Raw genomic sequence first — 21800 nt, 5'->3', positions numbered from 1 at the left:
AGAAGATGAAGGCAGAGCCGCACGAGAAGGCAGGGGAAGCCTGCAGGGTAAGACAGGGAAAACAGGTGCTGAGCGCAGCAAACGCTTGCTCACCTTTTAGCATAAGTTTGGATTTTGAAGCTAAAATTTATCAGAAATACCTGGGAAATCTTAAGGAAACGGAAGTAACATTTAAATAATTTGCTATAAGGAAAATGTTCTTTTGAGAAAAGGAGGTCCAAAGTTTGGACCATGCTCTTAGGGAGGAAACAAGGAGCGAGGCAGAAAGATCATGGGCGTTGCAGTTGAAAAGAGCAGATCTTTCCCAGACTGCAAGACTATGGGTGAGAAAGCTGATACATGCGACGCCAAGGGAAAGAAACCTGCAGCCAGCAGGGCTGGGGCCACAGGTACGGCTGGAAAGCGCGAGCCTGAGGTTAAAAAGCTCAAGAGAGGGGCTGGAGAGATGGCTCAGCAGTTAAGAGCACTTGCTGCTCTTCCAGAGGTCCTGAGTTCAATTCCCAGCAACCACATGGTGGCTCACAACCATCTGTAAAAGATCTGCTGCCCTCTTCTGGTGTGCATGAAGACAGTGTACTCATATACATAAAATAAATCTTAAAAAAAAAAAAAAAAAGCTCAAGAGAAGGAAGCTGAGTCTTGGCTAGGGGGACTGGCAGGTACTCCCCAGCTGCTGTGTGTTCCAGAAAGTTCCAACACAAGAGGAGCGACTCAGAGGCTAAGTCCAAGACTGAAAAGTAGAAACCAAGATTGCAGCTCCTGTCACAGTGTTGGGCTGGCCAGGGGCTGAGAGTCAAGGCCTGGAAGGGCGTCGGAATGGGAGAGAAGAGGTAGGTGTGAGGGTGGGAGGAACATCCCTCCACCACGAAACAGAAGCAGTAACTACTGCAGGAACTGGGGAGGGCAAGACGCCTGGGATCCTCAAGATTTGCACATCATTTCTCTTAGGGTTAAAAAAAAAAAATCTTTCTCCTGTGGGAGAATTTTTGTTGTTGTTGTTGTTATTGCTGGTTATTTTTCTTAAAAGTGCCTGATTTTTTGTTCTAATAATCAAGAAACCTCCCTTTTTATATAAAAGTGTTGAAAGTCACTCTTCTCTGTTCCTGGTAAGGTGACTTCACTGAAGATGGTGACTGCAGCCAGGTGGTGGCTGTTCTGCTAGTGGGACCTGAATCGGAAGGCATTGATTGGGATCAATAAAGAGAAAGCCTGTGACTGAGATTACCCTGTGTCTTCCTGGAGGATGAGGAGCGAACAGTCAGCAGTGTGGTCAAGCTCTACCCCACCTGGGCCCATCTCCGAGGGTCTCCACTCTTAAACCACAGCCGTGCTGGATGTCATCCCCATCCGTGGTGGGAATGGTGCCTGTGTGTCCTGCCCTCAGCCAAGTAGCCCCCTGCAGACAGGTGGGAATACACCCACAGTCCCATGTACAGACCTCTATCTCAGCGTGTGTCTGGTGTAGTTACCTATGTGTCCTCCTCAGTAGGCTTGAAAGCTGAGTGTTCTGCCTTTCTCGTCTATCTTCACTGTCTAGAAGTGAGTGGCGGTGTGTGTGTGTGTGTGTGTGTTTGTGTGTGTGTGTGTGTGTGTGTGTGTGTGTGTGTATGCTAAATCTAATGTTTAAGGGTGAGCAAAGCCAGAACAGTCAGCCCAATGGGACACCAACCATGGCCATAGCCCCCACTAAATACAATCTGAATGTGACTTGTCCCATTCCTGGCTGCCGCTGATGAGATCAAAGGTCAAAACTTGTCCCACAAGGGCAGCTCACCAGTAGAAGGCAGATTACTGTTTAGGTGTGTCCTGGATATTTAAAAAAAAATCTGTTTAAAAGGGGACATTGACAGCATGACAACTGAGCTGAGGGTGTTTTCTGGTGATCTGAACTATGGAGACTGGGATCAGGTGGTGGGTTGTAGAATTGAAGTGAAAACACAGAAAAAAGGCAGGGAAAGTCCAGAGTAGGGGCAGAAACAGGAGGACCATTTGAGTCAGAGTGGGTAACACAGTGGGTCTCCCTGTTCTCTCACACTCCTTAAGACAGACAGCACGGCACACACTGCTGGTGAGAGCCGCTTTGGAACTGCAAATTCCTCAAAATTACACAGAGGGGCACAGTATGACCTAGCCACAGCACTCTCATATACATGTAAGAGAAGTGAAAGAATAAACTCAAACAAAACTTGCATGCAGTGTAAATAGTAACATTATTCATAAAAACCTCCAAACTAAATATTACCCATGCAATAAACAGTAAGTAAATAACCATCAGATAAATGATAAAGCTAGATCTGTGTAATGAAATATTACTTAGTCATCAAAAAAGGATGAGGTGCTGACACACATTAAAACACGGGTGAATGCTGAAAACATCATGCTAAGGGGAAAAAGCTAGACACAGGTCACACCTCGAATGATTTTATTTCTATAAAATGCATGGCATGGGCCCACGCCTGAGGAGAGGAGGAGCTGACTAGTTAACTCCTAATGCGTATGGGGTTTCTGGAACTCAGCTGTGGCAATCATTATATGAGCTTGTGAATATACTAAAAAAAAAAAAAAATCCACTGGATTGTAAAAGGGAAAGAAAAAAAATCTAAAAATGACTTTGTTTTTTAGAAGAAATGGCGTTCTGTCAGATGCTGAGTTCAGCTTCCCTGTCATTAAGCGCCTTTTCCCCTGTAATTTTTGAAACAGTAGAAAGTATAATTTGTTTTCTTCTAACCAGATCACCTATAGGTGCACCACAATGTGCAATTGTGTGTTCTTACCTCCGCCAAATCTCGGTCTCATTTTTATTCTTAAATTTGAAGGTTCTTATATAAAATTGCCTTCCTATATTCAGTGTCTCGTCGCCTTGATCTCTTCTTTGAGGCAGAGAGTAATAATTCAGTATAACTTGTTGCACTATTCAATTGTGAGGGCCACTATCTTTCTTCTCTGTCACTCAAGGTCAGTTCCCTTTCCCTGCCAAGTTCATTTCACTGGCTATAAACACCAAAAGCCAGAACTGACTGGTTAAAAGTAGTTCACCTCGGGGGAGCTAAGAGTTGCCTCTGAGGTGGGGCAGGGGGCTTCAGTCAGAGGCTCCTCACCCAAGCTGTTAGCCAGTAAGCATTCTGACACAAATAACTCTGAGGTGGAGAAGGTGCTAGAAGGGAACACAGCAACTACCGACAGACATCGTTCAGCTGGGAGGAAGACAGGAAGTGGAGAGCCACATTACAACAGCCATGTTAAACTAGGCTTGAGGGTAGTCCTTCTGAAAGCTACCCGAGATCCCTAATGTTCACGTGTGCCTGTGACCTCCCTTCAAGACATTAGCTGCATGAGGTAACGTGGGGAACACTAGGTGAATAACGGGGGTTCTTGTCTTCAGGGATATTGTAGGGGACATCACTCCATGGAGACTCTTGGAGAAAGCATGGCCTGCGCCGGTTCCCAGAAGGCTATGCACATGGTGGCTGAGAGCGCAGCCGGAGAGGGCTCTGAGGTAGACAGGACCCTAGAAGAGGTGGCACTGGACCATAAAGGTGGGCTTCTTTCCAAAGCACAAACTAGAGAGAAGGGACACTATTTTAGGTGGGAAACTTGTATGGATGTGGCAGTGAGGCAAAATTATGGGATGGATCTCTTGGAGAGCAAGAAAGTGCATCCAACTCTGCTGAAGCCCGAGCTAGTACAAAGAAACAACCAACGAGGGAGCTGTGATGTGGGGGGGCCTGGGGCCTGAAGGCATGGGCAGCCATTAAAGTTCCTGAATGGAGGGGTGCTGGGCCAAGGTGACCCTTTAAAGACAAGAGGAGTAGCATGGACGAAAAGGAAGGAAAGGCCTAGAGATTACAATCTATTGAAGCAGAAGCCGCTACAGTGTAGGGCAGAAATGATGGATGGAAGATGACAAAGCTATGGAGCACATGGTAAAGGATCAACTAACGTGACTGAGTTCTCTGCATTTCCACTTGGTTTGTAAACAGACTCTGGTCCCACCCAAGCACGTGCGGCTGATAGCATTCATCCTGTAATGTGTCCCTTTTGACACCATTAGGAGAGGGGCAGATAGACCCACACTGGTGACCCCAGAAACCACTTTTGGATTTGAACAGGGTTCTGTTCATCTGTTACTTTTTCTGTGCCATTTCCCTAGCTGGTGTTGAGATGACCATCCCATCTGAACTCAACAGCTCTTCACAGCCGGCAAACCGCCCCCAAACTCCCAACAGTTCAGGGCTACCTGCCCAGCACTGAGTTCACAGCAGAGTCATAATATGGGTAACTGCTTTCAAATATTGGCTCAGGAAAGCTGGCAGATCCATAAGGTACTGCGAAGAGAGGTCTATGACACATCATCTTTTCATTCAAAACAAGGGTCCTCATGTCAAGTGATGGCTGTGAGAACTGGCATGAGTCAGGTTTTCTTCCATTACAGCACCCCTGCTCCCTCAGTGTAAACGAGACAAGCTCGTGGAGGTGTGGACAGCTTGCTCCCCCAACACCTAACCTGGTCACTAGCAGGTCAGAGGACAAATGGAAATAAGTCCGAAAACTGGGAAGTCACCATTTTGGGAGCCTGTCCTTAGTGGCTTCCCAACACACAGTGTTGTCAGTGTTGTATACAGTGACTGCTCTTACTTCCATACCATGAAACATCCTATTTGGTAGGCACCCTGGATTTTCATTACTTCTTGAGTTCCTCTCCCATCCCATAAGCTGTACTCTCCAAGGCATTTAAATGTTAAGAATATGTAGACACATATAGAACTTAGGTATGTCTAACCCGCAATCCCCAGGCCTCGGGCATCCCCAGAAACACACACAGATAGCCCGATGCATTTGTAGATGACAACACGTCACAGTGACCAAGAGAAGGCTACCCCCAGACATTGTTTATAACGTCTGTGCAGTTTTACATGAGTGTGCCCTTTCACCTTATCTGGTCTGAGAGAACAAAGGAGACCCCAGAATCTGGAGCATGGTGGTGGAGTGTATTAGTAACTGACATCCTATTTGGAGATATAATTTGAGGAAAACTTGGGGTCCAAAGGAGGCAGTCCCAAACATACTCTCCTTGTGCCACCAAGGCTGCACATTTCTGTGTACAGAGGCTGCTCTTGTTTCCATAGTGTAAAGTTGCCCACAGAGGGGTTGGGTATGCTGGGAGGACTCGGGGAAGGGCTTGGGGTACTTCCTACCTTGGCGGGCACCCTGAATTCCCCATATCCTTTCAGCAGCTCCTGAGTCTCCTCCATGCTCTCTCCAGTGGAGGTATGTGTTGAGAGGTAATATTCTCCTGTTTCTTGGATCCAGTCTAGCGCCTGTAGGAGGAAACGCCACCACCAGTCCCTCAGAAGGCAGCTGTCAGTGGGCGGGCGCGCCACACGAGGAGGAAGGCTTAAGGTTTGGGACCCAGGAAATGTGACAGGATAGTAGGCGTGCAGCTCCGAGGAAGGGTTTTTTTTTTTTTTAAACTTATGGAGGTTCTCCTTCGAGTTGGAACAGCCCACCACAGAGCAGTAAACGTGGGGCTATCATCTATCAGACCCAGTTAGTATCTATGTATAAACTGGAGGCTATCATAGCTCAGACCCAGGGAACACCTGTTCTGCCTCTCGTATCTCCTAGTGTCAAACTCAAGACTGAATGCCTAGAAAAATCCAAATTACTGACAAACGGGAAACTTGTTCTCCCTTATCCTGTCACCCTCTGCTCCTCGAATTAACGCTGCCCGCTACTGCTGACCTCTGCACTCTGCTCAGCAGTGAAGCAAAGCCAAGGGAGGTCTTGACATACCTGCTTAGCGCTGCGCTCAAAAACCACATACTGCTGACACTGGTCTAACCGCCGCTTCTTCAAGGTCCAGAAGTGCAGGACGCGGTTCTCCCTCTGCAAGAGCTCACTCAAGATGGCTGTGGGTAGAGGACGTGAGCGGCATCACGGCAAGGTTCTAAGCAAAGTCCCACTTACCTCAGGCCCACCAGCAAGGGGACTTGTAAGCCAGCAGCATCAGGAGAAAGGGAATAAAAGCTGGAGATAGATACAGCTCCCCAGAAGGCACCAAGAGTGGGGACAGCATGGTGAGGGCCCGTTTCTGAGGCTTCTGTCAATATAAGGCCGCGAGCCGGATTCTCTTCATACTAGTCAGTACTTATTGTAAGAGACTTTGGAACGTGAGCCCCAGAGACAACAATTGACACATCAGATATGGAGCCCAGCAAGCATGGGTGGCTCTGCTAGGACAATCCTGAGGAGCTTCTGGAGGCGAGGCAGGAGCTGAGCGGTACTGAGAAGGCTGGGAAGACGTACGGCCAGCTCACAGAATGAGCCGCACTCTCAGACACACCGCACTTTAGCAGCAGAGCCACAGCCATGAGCTTCTAAGCAAATCGTGGTTGGAAGCGGGGCTGCAACAGGGCTAAAGTTGCCTTAGGCCCAAACTCTACACAGCTTTTGACCTGATCCTAAGGAAGGCTGACAGCTCTTCTGTGTCTCCGCTAATGATACTACGTTTGAGAATATATGTAAGGTTCTCAGTACATCAAAGGAGCCACGATGGGCATCCAGTACATGCCATTCGTCTCCTTACGTCTCTAAGCACTATCTGGTTACCTTGATTGATTCCTAGAGTGATTTAAATAAGTGTGCTCTCTGCAGACACATTTACTGTGTTTTGTATCTGCTTCTTGTTTTCTGCAAACTAGTCAATGCTGGTAAAACACACGCTAGTGAGGATATAGGTAACAATGTTTATTAAGCATTCATTATGTCCCAGGCACATTTTTATAATACTCATGGTGCATGTATCTTTATGGTCCCCACTTGGCCGATGAGGAAAGTGAGGGAAGACCAGCAACTTGTGCAGGCTCATTCAGACTAGAAAGAGTGAACTTAAGCAGGATCCTTTGACCTGAGACCACATCCCTAGCGACCTTCAGTCTCCGGGGTCCCTGGAGGATGTAAAATATACATTGCTGTACTTTGCCAAGATGGCACAACTCAAACTGCAGTGCTTGTTCTGACTAGTTTTTGTTGATTTTACTTATTCTTTAATTCCCCTGCTCTGTGCCTGGAGGTTTGACTCTAAGGACAGACTCTGTCCATGCCCCAGTAGGCTGAGCAGTGCCTGGGCCTCAGCAGCTTACTCCCTGTATCTTCAGCACAGAACTTTCAGCTCCTTCCTAGAGAGGTCAAGCATACTCACTCTCAGACTGACCTCAGGCAAGTGACTTGCTCTGATGAAGAGGTTGTTAACCAAGATGACATAAACAGGACCTTGAAATGTGCCTGTTGGCTTGACCTACCCCTTGCCTCTCAGTTAGCATCATGGCAGGAACTCTTGGGGGAAACTACTGTACCTTGGACTCGGGACTCAGAATGAACAGACAAGAACCGTTGCTAACATCTGGGGCCCACATCCAAGTACTGCACTGCTGAGCTTGGCCACAGCAGCGGATGGTGTGATGTAACATACCATCCCCAGGACAATAGATACTCATAGTGAGCAACAGTGAAGCTTTGGTTGTTACTCAGCCATCTGCTCCCATATTAAATGCCTAAAATAAATGGCCCTGGCTTCAGATCCAGGCAGCAGATGAAGGGGAGATAGGTCTCCCCTCCAGTGTCTGCTTCTGCTAGGCAAGGGTAGAATAAGCTTTTGTTTGCCTAGTGTTTGTGCCCTGTCAGCAGGGCTTTGCTCATCACAGCTCTGCAAAGCCAACACAATCAAGCCAAATCTTGGGGAGCTCCTGTAAGACCTTCAGGTGCCACTCTCCCCGCTGCCTGAGAGCTTCCACAGATGGAGGTCTGTCCACCCCGCCCTAGGTGCCTGTCCTATACAGTGTGGGTGGGAGTGCGGTCTCTCAGCAGTTGGCCTCACCCAAGCAGCCATCTGCAGGAGTCGGAACATATGCTCTGAAACGTGCTGGAAGAAGAGAAGACACGGAGCCAGCCACCCACAGGGCCTCATTCAGAGGCGAAATAACATGTGGGGAAGGAGCTCAGGCTCCTCTTCTGTTTAATTCCTTAGGTGAGCTGGATCACCTTGACTCTTATCTGATCAGGGAAAAGCACTCTATCTAAAGCCGACCACCGATCCACTCTCTGACCGTGGGGGTCCCTAAGCCTGGCTCACCCCTCGCTCCATGCCAGCACAAGCCTTCTTCCTGGCCTTAGTCTCCAGGCTGTGACTTTCTAACCGGACAAGAGGATGTGTGTAAAACTCGTTTCCCACGTGAAGGCTAATTTCTGTATAGTAAGAGTGAACACTGAGGGAATGAAATGAAAATGTGGCCACATGTGTTCAGACGGAAAGCAATTTTAAGGGATCTATGCTGCTTTTCGTATTCTCACAGGATTTACAGAATTCAGACATAGTAAAGATGACCTAGCATAGTCATAACGCAAATTCTACATGCACACAGAACGCAGCTTCTGACTGGCGATCTGAGTGAGCCTGAAATTCCATTTGTATTAGCTTCCAAGTGATATCAATGTTGATGAAATGGACACCATGTTTTGAGTAGCAAATGTTTAGATAACCTTTCTACTAAGCCGTGTGGGCCAAGACTGGAAGATAAATGGGAAAAAAAATGAAAAAAAAAAAAAAGAAAGAAAGAAAGAAAGAAAGGAAGAAAGAAAGAAAGAAAGAAAGGAAGAAAGAAAGAAAGAAACTTGGGAAAATCTTTCTGCATGTTAAGAAACTGACTGAACCACCAGGGCTGGTTTTACACCACTCCACACTAGACTGTTTCTTCTTAAACGAGAAGCCTAGGAGAACTTGTGAACTTGTGAGCTAGATACATGGCCTGTTGTGGGAGAAGATGGGGCCGGGCCTTTCATCCATGCAACTAAAGTGATGTGTGGCCCAATAGGCCTCTCACTTACCCTTTACTTGCTGTTCAGGTCCCCGGGTGTGGCTGGCAACACTGGGCATGCTCACGTTGTTCCTGTGGATGTACTTAAGAAACACCTCAGCATTCCGCCGTGCCAGAGTGCAGGCCTGAGAGAGACAAAGGGGGTAAGGCCATGTCTCTAGTCGGCACATGGGATTCAAGACAGAAGAAGAGGTGCCTTTTTAGAAGGCTTTAAGGAATTGATAGTGATCAAATTCCGGAAGCATCCAAGGGAGCGGAGCTCTGGAGGTCACTTCCGGTTCACGTTGCGGACTCTAAACCCAATTTAGAAGGTTCGTGCTCTAAGCTCCGCCTTCACCAAGGGCTTCCCGGAAATCAGAAGACACCTGGCCCTTCATGCTCTCCGTGCTGACTGGGCATGGCTAACATTCATGCCCTGACTGGGTCTTCTGCAAGATTGCCTCTTACGTGAAAGCCCAGGGAACAGAAACCCACTTTAGCACAGCACATTTAGCAAACACACTTGAGAACATAACTCTAAACCTAAATGGAAATCGTCAACAATTCTCCAATGTATTTTACTGCCAGTCATGTCCCCCTTAACTAAATAACTCTGCTGTTGGGAGAGGGTCAGAGCCACTGAAGGCTCCCATCAGCAGGGGCTGGCAGAAGGGACAGGTCACATTGTCCTCATGAGTAGGACCGAGGGCTGGGAAGAGCAGCAGGAAGGAAGCACTTCAGTTCTAGACTCCAGATCTCCTGACAGAGTATTTCTAGTGTCCCTTGAGCTCATATATAATTTATGAATTTCTCTAAAACTCAGTTTTCTCCATAGCTATAAAACTAGCACGTATTTGATTCCTAATCTTAAATTAATAAATCATCTGTAGATCAAGTTGTTAAATTTTAAAATCTTCTTATATTTAGTTTTTGATGATAGAAATTTTATAATTATGATTGTTACATAATAAATATAACGTTTAAATTATATACTTTTATGATAACATAAAAGTTAGCATCAAAGGGCCCAGGAACTCAAAGGCTAACGAACTGAAAGGCATTAGTGAAGGTCTAAGGGTAAAGACTGTAGATTGCCCAATAAATGAGAATAAACAGAAAGCCACACACTGTCTGATGGGCAGAGGATCCCCCACAGTTATGGGGAGCTTTTCTCCACAGCTTGAGGAATACATGAAAAACATCAGCCAAGATGGTCTTCTTTCTTCTTGAAAAGAATCATTTAATTTTATGAAGAAATAATCTTGACTTTTCTCTCTGTGTGTGCATTTGTGGTGTGCTGCACAGGTATGTGTGGGTATACGTGCCCATACATGCATGTGAGGAGGGCAGAGTAGGAGGTTGGGTGTCCCATCCCATCACCGTCAACCTTACTCTATTGAGACAGTGTCTCTAACAGAACCAGAGCTGGGCTGCCAGCCAGCAAGGCCCAGTGAGCCTCCATTCTCTGTCCTCCACAGTGCTGGGGACATGGAGCGCAAGGACGCCTGAGAGCCAAACCCCGGGTTCTCATGCTCGCGAGACAGACACTCTTCTCCCTAACCAATCCCAGTCCCTAGCAACATGTTTAGAACTCTACTTAAAGCGCTTCACTTGCTCCTTCAACTGTTTTCATTTTAGTTTTGCCACAGAGGAGCTTGTAAATTATTTTAAGCTCTGTATGGGAAAATGTCTACTTATCTGTATTATTATAAGCTGCTAATTTGGGGTTCTGAAAAATACCTGTGCGGCTATCAGACAGAAGGAAGGAGGGGGGGTGCATGGGGGTGGGGAGTCTTAAGAAAAGAACAGAAAGATCTGGTGCTCAAGAGGAGAAGAGCTCTAATGAGAAAGGCAGCTAGTTACAGAAGTGTGGCTCCAGTGGTGTCAAGGCACACACATTCACTTTCATCCTCTGAGAAACCCCTAAGGAAGAAAGTGGAAGTGTGAGGTTTTGGTGTGAGTGGAGCCTGTAGACCAGCCTGAATCAGGAAGCCCACTGCTTGGGGGCCAGTCAGAAGGACTACCTTCACCTCTAAAAGCCCTTATAGAACAGGGCTGGTTTTTTCCCTGAGACATTAGGGTCATATCAGAAGCCTTGGGGAAACGTGCTTCTGCCATTCATAGGAGAACAAACATCGTAATATTTATTGTTAATTGAAAATTGCTAGGTTGATAAATAGTTAGGGTTAGGGCTATTGCTCAGTGGCAGAGTGTTTGCCTAACAGGGGCGAGGCGCTGTGTTCAATCCCTAGCACCACAAAAGAAACAAATTAGCCAATTATTTTTTGTAAACTGGACATAAGTGAGTAAAAGCATATGACCATAGCCATGTGATACTGGAGTATTCTAACACGGCAGTGGCGACAATACCCGATGACACGAAACGTGTCAAAAAAGAAGTGAATACTTAAAGTTTAGTCTTAGGACTTTACGAATTAACCAGGAGGGATGTCTCCAGCCTCTCTCTCCCCTCTTGACATAAGAGGCGGGGAGCCCTGGTGAAGGAGGGTGCTGGCTGGTGGAAGGAGAGAGCCAGGCTGGGATCTGAGACCTCGTGTGGCAGTGCGCTCTGACCTTCAGGAAGGCCTCCTTCTGTTCCAGGTGCTTGCTGAGGAGTGGGATGACGTGGTCCATCTCTGCTGCCGGCCCCAGCTTGTCTCGCCCGCCGCACCAGTCCTCGTCCCTCCGGTACTCCTGCTCCAAGCTCTCCAGGACGCTGCACACCTGGTGAACCACGGAAGAGAAGTTCAGCCTGGAGGTTCAGAGCAGCCACTGCTCTTGGGGTACTCTGAAGAGATATTTTAAGAACCTTGTGACTGGAGATGGGGATTGTTGATTTCTTTACAGCTGATGGCTAAAGGCTGAAGCTGTAGGGGTTGATAATGCCACTCATGATGAAGAACAAGAAACAAAGAAATTGCTGGGTATTTGGGGGGACTTTAAAATGATATATATATATACTATATATATAATATATATAAAAACACATGATATATCTCACACATATATATCATATACATGCATAACACATATATATCACATATACACACATGTGTGATATAGGTCTCATATATTCATATGCATGCATGTATGTATATATTATGTGGTATAGCTGTATTGTTGTAACCTTGTGTGATAATTATGAGTTATGCAGAACAGGCTTGGAGAAGATACCTGATAGCTTGCCTCAGCATCTGTACTTGTCTGTCAGTCAGGAGCCGCAAACAGTGAGAAAGGGGAAAGCTGCCTCTCGTGTGTGACTTATGGGCCATAAACAAAAGTCATCTTTCAACTCCCCTAGGGACAGATGTTCAAAGTCCTACCATAAGGCAGTGACATCTTTAGGACATCTATTATAAAATCACATTTCTTCCTGAGGGAGAATACGTTTGAGTTAGCCTCAAAGACATAAATTTTTTTTTAAGTCATAAACATTCGGAGAGGCTATGCTGAGTGACCTTATGAATGACCTCAAAAGAGAACAGAAACTTCAAGGAGAGTTTCAGTTACAGTGGGAGTCTCATGGTAGCCTGGTATCAATGCATGGAGGGTACGGAAAATAAAAACTCAGCAGGCATTTGCCTCACATGTGTAAGAAGAGAGGCTCTGCCCCTAGTGTGGCAAAAACAGAGAGCGGAGACCCGAATCCCTATGTGCTCCTCCAACAGTGTTGGGTATTTGTTGAACACAGATGCGGGGGAGAATAGCTGTTGACATCTTGGCCTCCTCTGAAAAAGTCACTCCTCTTGGTAGAGAGTCCATTTGTTTGGTTTTGAGACAGGGTCTCATCTAGCCCAGGCTGGCCTTGAACTTGCTATGTAGCTAAGGGCGACCTTGGAATTCTGGTCAAGGGGCAAGGCAAGCTCTTCACTAACTGAGCTATAGCCTCACCCCAGGATACGGTGTGTGGACAGAATGTCCCCTGAGCTATGAATGAGGTCGCAGGCAGAGTCCCCTCTCATAGCCACACATGCTTGCCACGTCACAAGAAGTCTGTCCCTGATTATTATGAGGCCACTTGTCTACCCCCTACCTTTACACTTCTTTTAATGCAAGACACAAGGCATAGAGGCAAGCTCAGGTCTTGAGATAAAAATAGGTAACAAAACAGGAGAAATGTCAAGACTAAGGCATTCAAGACCGGTTCTGTAATGGGGCAGAATCAAAGGCTTGGAGCGATCTTGTCCAATAGCGTCTTGGTTCTTCTGACCATGTGTGCATTTTAAGTAGCTGCTGATTAGGAAGGATAAAAGACACATGATCAAGCTGCGTGCAACATACAGTTTGGAGTCTAGATATATCAGGTTCAGTGAAATCAGCTGGATCTTAGATACTTAAGCAGAATACAAATGCTGACTTATTTATTTATTTATTTATTTATTTATATTGGGTTTTTGAGACAGGGCTTCTCTGTGTAGCCTGGAACTCGGCTCTGTGGACCAAGCTGGCCTCGAACTCACAGAGATCTGCCTGTCTCTGCCTCCCTAGTGCTGGGATTAAAGGTGTGCCACCACCACTGCTCGGCTACAAATGCTGATTTATATAATCAAGAGTGAGGAGGTAGTTTGTTACGCAGCATTATTATGACAATGGCTGACTGATCTACCGCTCAAAGCTAGCATTTGGCACAGTCAGTTTCTACTCCGACACCTCCATATTGATCTGATGAGCTTGAGAAATTTATGAAAAAGATAATCACATGGCTCCTTTGCTGTAAAGGGGGAAAAAAAAACAAAGAAAGAAAGCCAATGGCAGTGTTTCCACGAGCCTTTGCTTTATGCTCTAAAGTTAGTGCTGACGTGCCTCGCTTTCGATGCTGTACTATAAAGTGAGGCAGAAGGCGCTTCTTTCACCTTCAGCTCCTGCCCACGGACTTCCCCCTCACCTGCTCGGAAGTCTTGTAAAAGGCCACAGAGGCGTTGACCAGTTTCAGCCGGTCTTCCATCTTTAGCATGAGCTGTTGCCAATGCACGGCCACCTTCTCCGCACATTCCCGAATGGCGTCGGCATCGTAGTGGCCAGCCTGGAGCAGTGCCTCCGCTTTCTGCTGTACCTGCAGGGCGCTCTGGTGCGTCTTCTGCAAGGAAGTGGCATGAAAGAGGGACTGGGCACGAGGGGAGGAGAGAGAGGTCCATGGGAGCAGCCCAGGTGTGATATGGGAGGGGGTGGAGTGAGGTGTGATTGGAAAGATGCAGAAAAGTTAAAGAGCTTTAAATGACTGATCCATTTGTCACGATGATTAATACATTATTGTCTTTTAAAGCACATTTTTTTTTTAAAAAAAGGAAATCATACATTTTCACTCCTCTCTCAGGGCCCTATCTTCTGACCTTGTTCTTATCTTTCTTCTTCAATTACCCTAGATTTTTAAGGATATTTCAGTCCACACAGTAGAGAAACAGAGTTGTATAGAAACCTGGTCATTGATTGGCCCCTTAGTTTAATCTCCTTTTTAAATCTAATCATAAAGTTGCTCATTACTGAATTTTCAATGATTACTGCTGCAACATTTTATAGGTTAAGTAAGCATTTTCTTACCATCCCCCCATCCCTCCCCGTACACATGTAATACAAATCTCAGCTGGCAATGCACAATCTTAAACATGAATAATCACTTGAAAAGGATTCCAATAGAATGAGTAAGCTTCATAGGGTATGAGACCTGAAGAGCAACCTCTCATGCCCCACCTCCACCCTCAAAGCGACTCCACCAAAAAGACTGTGCAGCGCAGTAAAGAAGGAACTATGGGCTCAGTCCCAATGTGTCTGGATGTGCTGGGGTTGGCTGGGTGGTGGGTGGGTGGGGTTGCCCAGTGGGGTTGCCCCTTTTCTGAGAAGGAAAGGGAAATAGGGGAAAGAGGGTAGGAGGGAGGGACCAGGAGGACAGGAGGGAGGGGGCTACAATGAGACATAACATGAATATATAAATTAAAGATAAATTAAAAAAAAAAAGAATGAGCTCAAAGCAGGGTTCTTTTTGTTATTTACAATGACTTTTAGGAGATAGGCACCTCACTTTCTTTATGGTTTCTGGCTATGGTGAACTGTGTTCGGTACCTTAACTGCAGGAGGTTGGGGGGAGGGGCCTGGCTGGAGGCCTAAGTAGCCAAACAATAACAACAACAACAACAACAACAACAACAACAACAACAAACCCTAAAGAGGTTCAAGCTGTATAAGACAAAACACAGATAGGATTACCCTCTGTTGGACAGTTTTATATTAACTTGACAAGCTATAGTCATGAGAGGAGGGAACCTCGATTAGGAAACCGACTCCACAGATAGGGCTGCAGGCCAGCCTGTAGGACATTTTCTTAATTAGTGATCAATGCGGGAGGGGCTCAGTCCATGGTGGGTATGGCCATCCCTGGGCTGGTGCTCCTGGGTTCTATAAGAAAGCAGGCTGAGCAAGCCATGAGGAGCAAGCCAGTAAGCAGCACCCCTTCATGGCCTCTGTCTCAGCTCCTGCCTCCAGGTTCCTGCCCTGCTTGGGTTCCTGTCCTGACTTCCTTCAGTGATGAACAGTGATGAGGAAGGGTAAGCCTTCTCCTTTCCTCCCCAACATGCTTTGGTCACAGAGTTCTACCACAGAGACAGTAACCCTAACCAGGACAGTGTCTGTGAGAGCATCAGGGTGCTAATGACTTGGAAAAGCGACCAGGATTGCGTCCTCAGCCACAGGATCCTTCCAGCTAATGGTAGTGAACGAGGGAGGCTAGCAACACAGTGATACTCCAGGCTTCTTTTCTACTCAGCATGGGCAGCAGGGCCGAGACCATTTTAAACAGCTGATTTATTCAGCACTCCTTGGGTCTGAAGGCAACCTCCCTCATTTTTACCTAAACCTCTCCCTGACTCTCACCACATCCGCCTTTCACCCTCATCAGACATCATCTTGTATGTTCCTACTTACAAGGAAGTAAGTCCCTGTCTACAAGGCTTCTATGTGGTCCCGCCCCCAACCTACAGGGGCTCCACTAGTCCAGCATCCCAGGCCCTTCATCCCTTTGCCTTCCCGCATGGCCTCAATTCTGATGACTGTCTATGCTGAGCTCCTTGCTGCTAAACGAAGCTAGGGAAAGTAAACTAAAGAGCAGAGCAAGCCCTACAAATGCCCGGTTTTCTTTGATCTACTGGCACTGTTTTGTTCCCTAGATGTAGTGGTGTCAATGCCATCTCTTGTTAACGGCTCACGTCTTCAGAGCCCTTCTCTACCGCTCTGGCTTCTATTATTTCCTCTTTGAAGAAGCCTCCTCTCACTGTCTGATCTTCCTCTGGAATTGTCTTCTGATGCGAGGCAGCCCACCTCTCACCCTTCTGAGGAGCTGGGGCCAAGCCCTTGATAGAACCCAATCCTATCTCTCAAAGTCACTGGCCACTTATGTTGGTGGCTTCCTTCTACTTATTTTCCCTGCCTCCTACAATTACCCCTCACCTGTGACTGCTCCCCACTCCTCCAACGCAGCCCAAGCTGTCACCATGGCACAGATGCACTCTGATGGAGGATCAATGGTTAATTCATCTCCATAGACCCATTCCTCACATTTTCTTTTCCCTTTCTTTTCATCTGGGGTGCTAGGATCTGTCTTGGGGTCCTGAACATGCCAAGCACTGAGCCACATCCCTGGTTTCTCAAGGACATTTTCACTTAATTTGATGGAATAGTTGAGCGCTTCTGTTACTATTTTCATCCCTCAAACTTTCATTTTAGGAGCGCTGCCCCTTTTTCTCAGTTCTAAAGTCTTCAGTGGCTCCCTCATTGCTTCAAAACTAGGTCTGAAGTGGCTGTCCCAAAAGTCTTCCATGACATGGTCCATAACCGCATCACAAAAACAACTACACCTTCACCCCAAACCTCTGAAAGCAAGACCCAAACCTTCCTGCCTTGCTCCTCCTCCTTCCCATCCTTGGCAATTGCTCCAAGCCCCTGTCAACATCCCATCTGTCCTTTGAACGTTGCCTCAGATCTACCTTCTTTCAGTGAACCTTTCAGATGTCCTGAAACCCAGGGAAAACCCCCCTTTCCCTGAACTCCTTTGTCACTTAGCTAACTCTTGGAGGGTTCCTGTTGCTTAGCAGGTAACCACTAAGGTTACAGCAGGGGGCAGTGGGGGCTTCATTGAAATGGCTATCACGTCTCCAAGGGTGCATGTGCCCTGTGCTGGGCCCTGTGGTTTAAGTATTGACTTTTCTGGTTCACACAGACCTTCTATTAGGTGGATTTTATTTCCATCTAAGAGAGTAAGATGTCAAGGCACAGTAGGCTCAATGACTTGCCTCAAAACCTACAACAAAACCAGTGATAAAGCCAGACTCTGGCTTGACCTATTCCCAACCTCATATCCTTTTGCAGCGCAGGACTTTTTCTCTAGGACTGGAATGAAATCTACAGTGTTTCTCATTTCGAGGAGGCTTTCCAGGTGAATGGTAGTGCTTATGACAATTATCTCCTCTGCCCTTACCATGTAAAACCCGTGGAGAGCTGTCGCTGTAAACCTGTTTTAATGTTTTACTCCTCAGAGAGCATGGAGTAATCTTAGCTTTCCTATAATTTGCATCATGTAATAAACCCTGTCCTTTACTCTGAAGCTCATTATTCTGTATCCGTCCTGAGTGTGCCTTTCCTCTTTAATTTCCTAAATGATAACTTCTTATCCGTGTGGCATAATCTTTGCTTTGCTAAGCTGAAGTCATTATTTTGCATTTACTTTCCCTCCTTATCATCTAATCCTATTGAGTGTTAAAGTCTTAAGATGTGGATTATCAAGGACATTCATATTTAGTAGGTGTAAGTGCGAGAAAATTGAACCAAATCAATTGAATTTATTATCCAGTTTTAACCACTTTTCTGGCATAATATTTAGGCCTAAATGCACAGGAGGATTTCACATAAAAATGGGTTTTAAAAGTTGAGTTTCTTTCTATGAAGGTCGCAGTTTCTGAAGCCATATCAGTGAACCCAGCTCACTAACGAATAAGAATTCAGTTTGCTTAATAAACTACACTGCTTTGAGGCACGGCTTGGTTCTCTATGAGGAATGTTCTGGGGACGTTTCCTGAAAACAAGGCTGTACTAGGTACAAATTCTGACCTTTCCAGGGAAACCACCAAAGCAAGGCTTAGACCTATCCTGGCTTGGCCGGGACCATCCACTGTCTGACTGATTTTCTAGCTTAATTATCAATGACCTTCTCTTTCACTTTTCCTTTTGGTTTGTTTGAGATATGATCAAAGACAGGCTACGTTTGCAATCCTCCTGCCTCACCTCTAGGAGTTCTGGGATTATAGGAGTAACCACTACACTTGGTAACTCCTTCACTCATTTTTTTTTTTTTGAGACAGGTTTCTCTGTGTAGCCTTAGCTATCCTAGACTTGTTTTGTAGACCAGGCTAGCCTCAAACTCACATCAACCCACTTGCCTCTGCCTCCTGAGTGCTGGAATTAAAGGCATGTGCCACCACGCCTGGCTTCCCCTTCACTCTTAAAAATGTCTCAGTTTACACGACAAATTGCACCATCTCACCAATAGCTGTTTTCTCTATGGAACGCTTGAGTTTTCTTTCTCAGGTTCTAAGAAGCAAATCATAACCCTACCCCACAGACAACAACCAGTAGTAACACTGGCACACCTAGAAAGCCAAACTTGGCCACCTAAGCTCCCTTTAAAATGTCTTAAATCTAGCCAGGTGTAGTGTGGTACATGCTGTAGTCCATCACTCAGGAGGTCAGACATTAGGACAGCCATGAGTTTGAGTCCTGCTTGGGCTACATAGTAAGTTCAAGGTCAGCCTGATCTACATAGGCAAACTCTGTCTCTGTCTCTGTCTCTGTCTCTGTCTCTCTCTCTCTGTCTCTCTCTCTCTCTCTCTCTCTCTCTCTCTCTCTCTCTCTCTCTCTCTCTCTCTCTCACACACACACACACACACACGCAAAACATTGCTTGCATCCTCTCTGGAGTATTTCTCTCCTGATGCAGAGCTCAGTCTAAGCTTAGTTTACAGCCAGTCATGGGCTGTCTGAGGAGCATATGAACAATTCTGGTTATGCTTCTTGTTCATCGAGCTACACTGCAGCCTGATGACCTTCCGTTACCAAGGTGTTCTAGTAATTCCATTTTTTCTGCTGTCCTTGAGATCACAGACACCAACCCTAGAGTCACCTACAGCTCAGCATCAATACCCTCCAAACCCCAGGTAGGATAAGGAGACATTTATCCCTAGCCAGGCCCTACCATGTAACAATGCAGGGACATCTCCTCAAATTAATATGTATGACATACATAGCCATACGGAGATTACTATTTTAATACACTGTGGAGACATTTACCTGCTCTTCCTCAAAGCTCACTGAGGTACTCTAGTATGTGGTGACACTTGGTCTGATTTGTCCGACATTTGGTTAAGGGACTGGAAATGTAATCACCCAACCCAAATATTCTTATTCAAGGAGAAGGATGACCACGGTTACCTCTGCCTAACACCCCCGCCCCCTCCAGCTTCATGCCATGCCCTAGTCTGTTGCCTAACCCTCACTGCTGCCTAAGCCTATAGACCAGTGGTTCTTAACCTTCCTAATGCTGTGACCCATGACCCCCAACCACACAGTTGTTTCATTGCTACTACATAACTGTAATTTTGATGCTGCTAGGGGATATAATACAAATATCTGATATGCGGGCTATCTGATATGTGACCCCTGTGAAAGGGTCTTGGACCCCAACGAGGTCATGACCCACAGGTTGAGAACCACTGCTATAGACACTTGACCACTAAGTGCCTCCAATCTAGGTCTCTCCCGAGGAGCTCCCACCACCATCGAGTTGGGGGTGCCAGTGAACTCTAAGACTTCTTGCCTCTGGGCAGCTCTTCTACAGCAGGTGAACTGCTTATACTGCATATACATCATACCGTTTGCTTTTCAACCTCAAATCCCTGCGGCACTTACAGACTACTAATACTTCCTAAGAAGATGTCAATTCTCTTATGGAATCATATTGTTCGTTTTAATGCCCTATTTACATGGATGAGAGATGACTTCTGGAAAATTAAATGTCTCAATTCAATCAATATTAGTTTACAAAAGGCTAGCGTTAAAAGACATTTATGAGCACGGATAACTAAAAGTCATTATTTTTTGGCCACCATTATGTAAATTTTTGGCTTGTGGTAATTTTTAAAGAGCCCCTTTGTAGTTCCCACTCACTCAGAAGTAGGCAAAGTTCTACATGAACCACATGGAACAAGTATTTGAGATTTTTATTCTCCGCCTCTTTCCCCACTGGTGCTGAACTTATTGTGTTTTTAATATAGTTCTATGCCCTATTTCTATTCTTTCTCAGACACCACCGAGAAGCAATCTGCTAAAGTCTCTCTGGGAGGAGAAGGTCCTAGTAGGAAGATAATTGAAGGTATTATTTAAAGCAAGGCAACATTACATTATCCTAAGTGAAATTTTCTTTTTAAAAAAGTCCCAGTTGGTAAATGTCTAGCTGCAGTTTATTCTTCAAATATGGCTCTGCCAGCGTAACTGACCAGCCGCTGTCAGCGTGCAAACTATAAGGCACAGCCTGTTGCAACGTGCGTGGTCCTTGCTAAAAGTTGGATTCTAATGTAGAATTCAAGTGTTTAAGCCTGTTCTTCCAGTTCACTACCGACCTGTGCACCTGTTTATTTTCATTTCTGAGTTCTGTTCAGTTGGAAGCCTCGTCACCTTTTAGCTTTGTAGTTCTCCCCAGGCACACGGTGTGTGCTGGGCAAAGATCTCATTGTACCAGTGCCTTAGGGCACCAGCGAGGAGCAAACATTCTCATTGGAAATGTAACTATAGGGCTCCTGATACCTTGGACTCTGTGGTCTTGAGTGTGACGGGGGTGCCTGCACGATGTCACTACAAAGAGCATGAGCTCCGGTACCCGGGGGGCTGCTGGTGTCCCAGAAAGCCATCCTACCCAGAGTCAAAAACGTGAACAGAGACAGTGCATACGGATTTGGGGGTTACCTCGATGGCTAGTTGGAACTGTTCATGCTCCCGCTGCAGCTGCTCTGCCTCTGATAAGGAGCTGGCATTGACGAGGCTGGCGTTGAGCATCGACTCTCCATTGCGGATCCATCCCAGAACCTAGCGGGGTGGACAAGCACACAGGTGAACGGCCCTCCAGTTTCTCCAGAGCTGTTGCCTTCCCTATGGGCACTGCAATCAAAGGACTATATTCTCTTCCCCTGGTAAGAGAGAGGACAGCAAGGATCCTAAAGAGACATCTTCCCAGTCTTCCCATCTCTGCTGTCACGAGGCATGTACTTTCTGTACCAGCTTCATAGTCTCATGTTGTTTTCTCTCTGTGTCACCTGCTGTCCCAATGTCCCCACCAAATTGGCTAGCATGACTTTATGTGGCTATATTTTATGTATGTCTGAAGTTCTTCCTAGAATACAGAATGGCATAGATAAATTACAATTGTTGGTATATTTTTCTTTCAGTTTTTTTGATTTTTTGTATATTCATGTTTTATTTATTTATTTAGGATTTTATACACTATATTTTGACTACATTCTTTCCCCTTCCCTAACTCTTTCTTTCTGTTCAAATAAGAACTTCTTGACTTTGTCTATACTCCAATCCCCTTGTTAGAAATAATCTTTCCTCCTGCAGATGGCTGTGCCATCTTGTATGTAATCACTTTAGTGTGGCTTACCACATAATGACGTTTTGGTTATTTCAACCTATATTTTACCGCCCTCTTAAAACGTGAACTCCCCAAAGTCTGGGGCAATCTTCTAGTCAAATTTTAATCTTACAAAGTTCACTTAAGGGCTGCCACATAGTAATGTTTAGAAAGTAATGAAGATTACCCAACTCACAAAGCAGCCCAGATTATATAAGCTTGAGTAAGCAAGCAAGCAACTCAAAAGAAAGACAGAAAAAGCAAGAAAAATTCACAGAGCAGAT

At 45.9% G+C, this 21800-nt stretch overlaps 1 protein-coding gene across 32 annotated transcripts in view; it reads right to left on the bottom strand.

Moving 5' to 3' along the window:
* The window catches only part of KALRN (kalirin RhoGEF kinase), a gene marked incomplete at its 3' end in the record, with an annotated part of 605161 nt that overhangs the window by 233571 nt on the left and 349790 nt on the right, over positions 1-21800 (bottom strand). For 23 of the 32 annotated variants that reach the window (XM_084802084.1, XM_084802076.1, XM_084802107.1 and 20 more), the window contains exons 16-21: positions 20853-20972; positions 13738-13956; positions 11427-11576; positions 8884-8998; positions 5794-5909; positions 5196-5318 (exon numbers count right to left, since the gene is read on the bottom strand). In XM_084802084.1, the coding sequence (XP_084658210.1) occupies positions 5196-5318; positions 5794-5909; positions 8884-8998; positions 11427-11576; positions 13738-13956; positions 20853-20972 (843 nt within the window). The remainder of the gene's footprint in view (positions 1-5195; positions 5319-5793; positions 5910-8883; positions 8999-11426; positions 11577-13737; positions 13957-20852; positions 20973-21800) is intronic. The other 9 variants (XM_084802077.1, XM_084802105.1, XM_084802091.1 and 6 more) reach the window with 1 other exon arrangement.

Source organism: Acomys minous (assembly GCF_964271855.1).
Source record: "Acomys minous genome assembly, chromosome: 11".
In the NCBI taxonomy this organism is placed as follows: domain Eukaryota; kingdom Metazoa; phylum Chordata; class Mammalia; order Rodentia; family Muridae; genus Acomys; species Acomys minous.
This window is presented reverse-complemented; position numbering and strand designations above follow the sequence as displayed.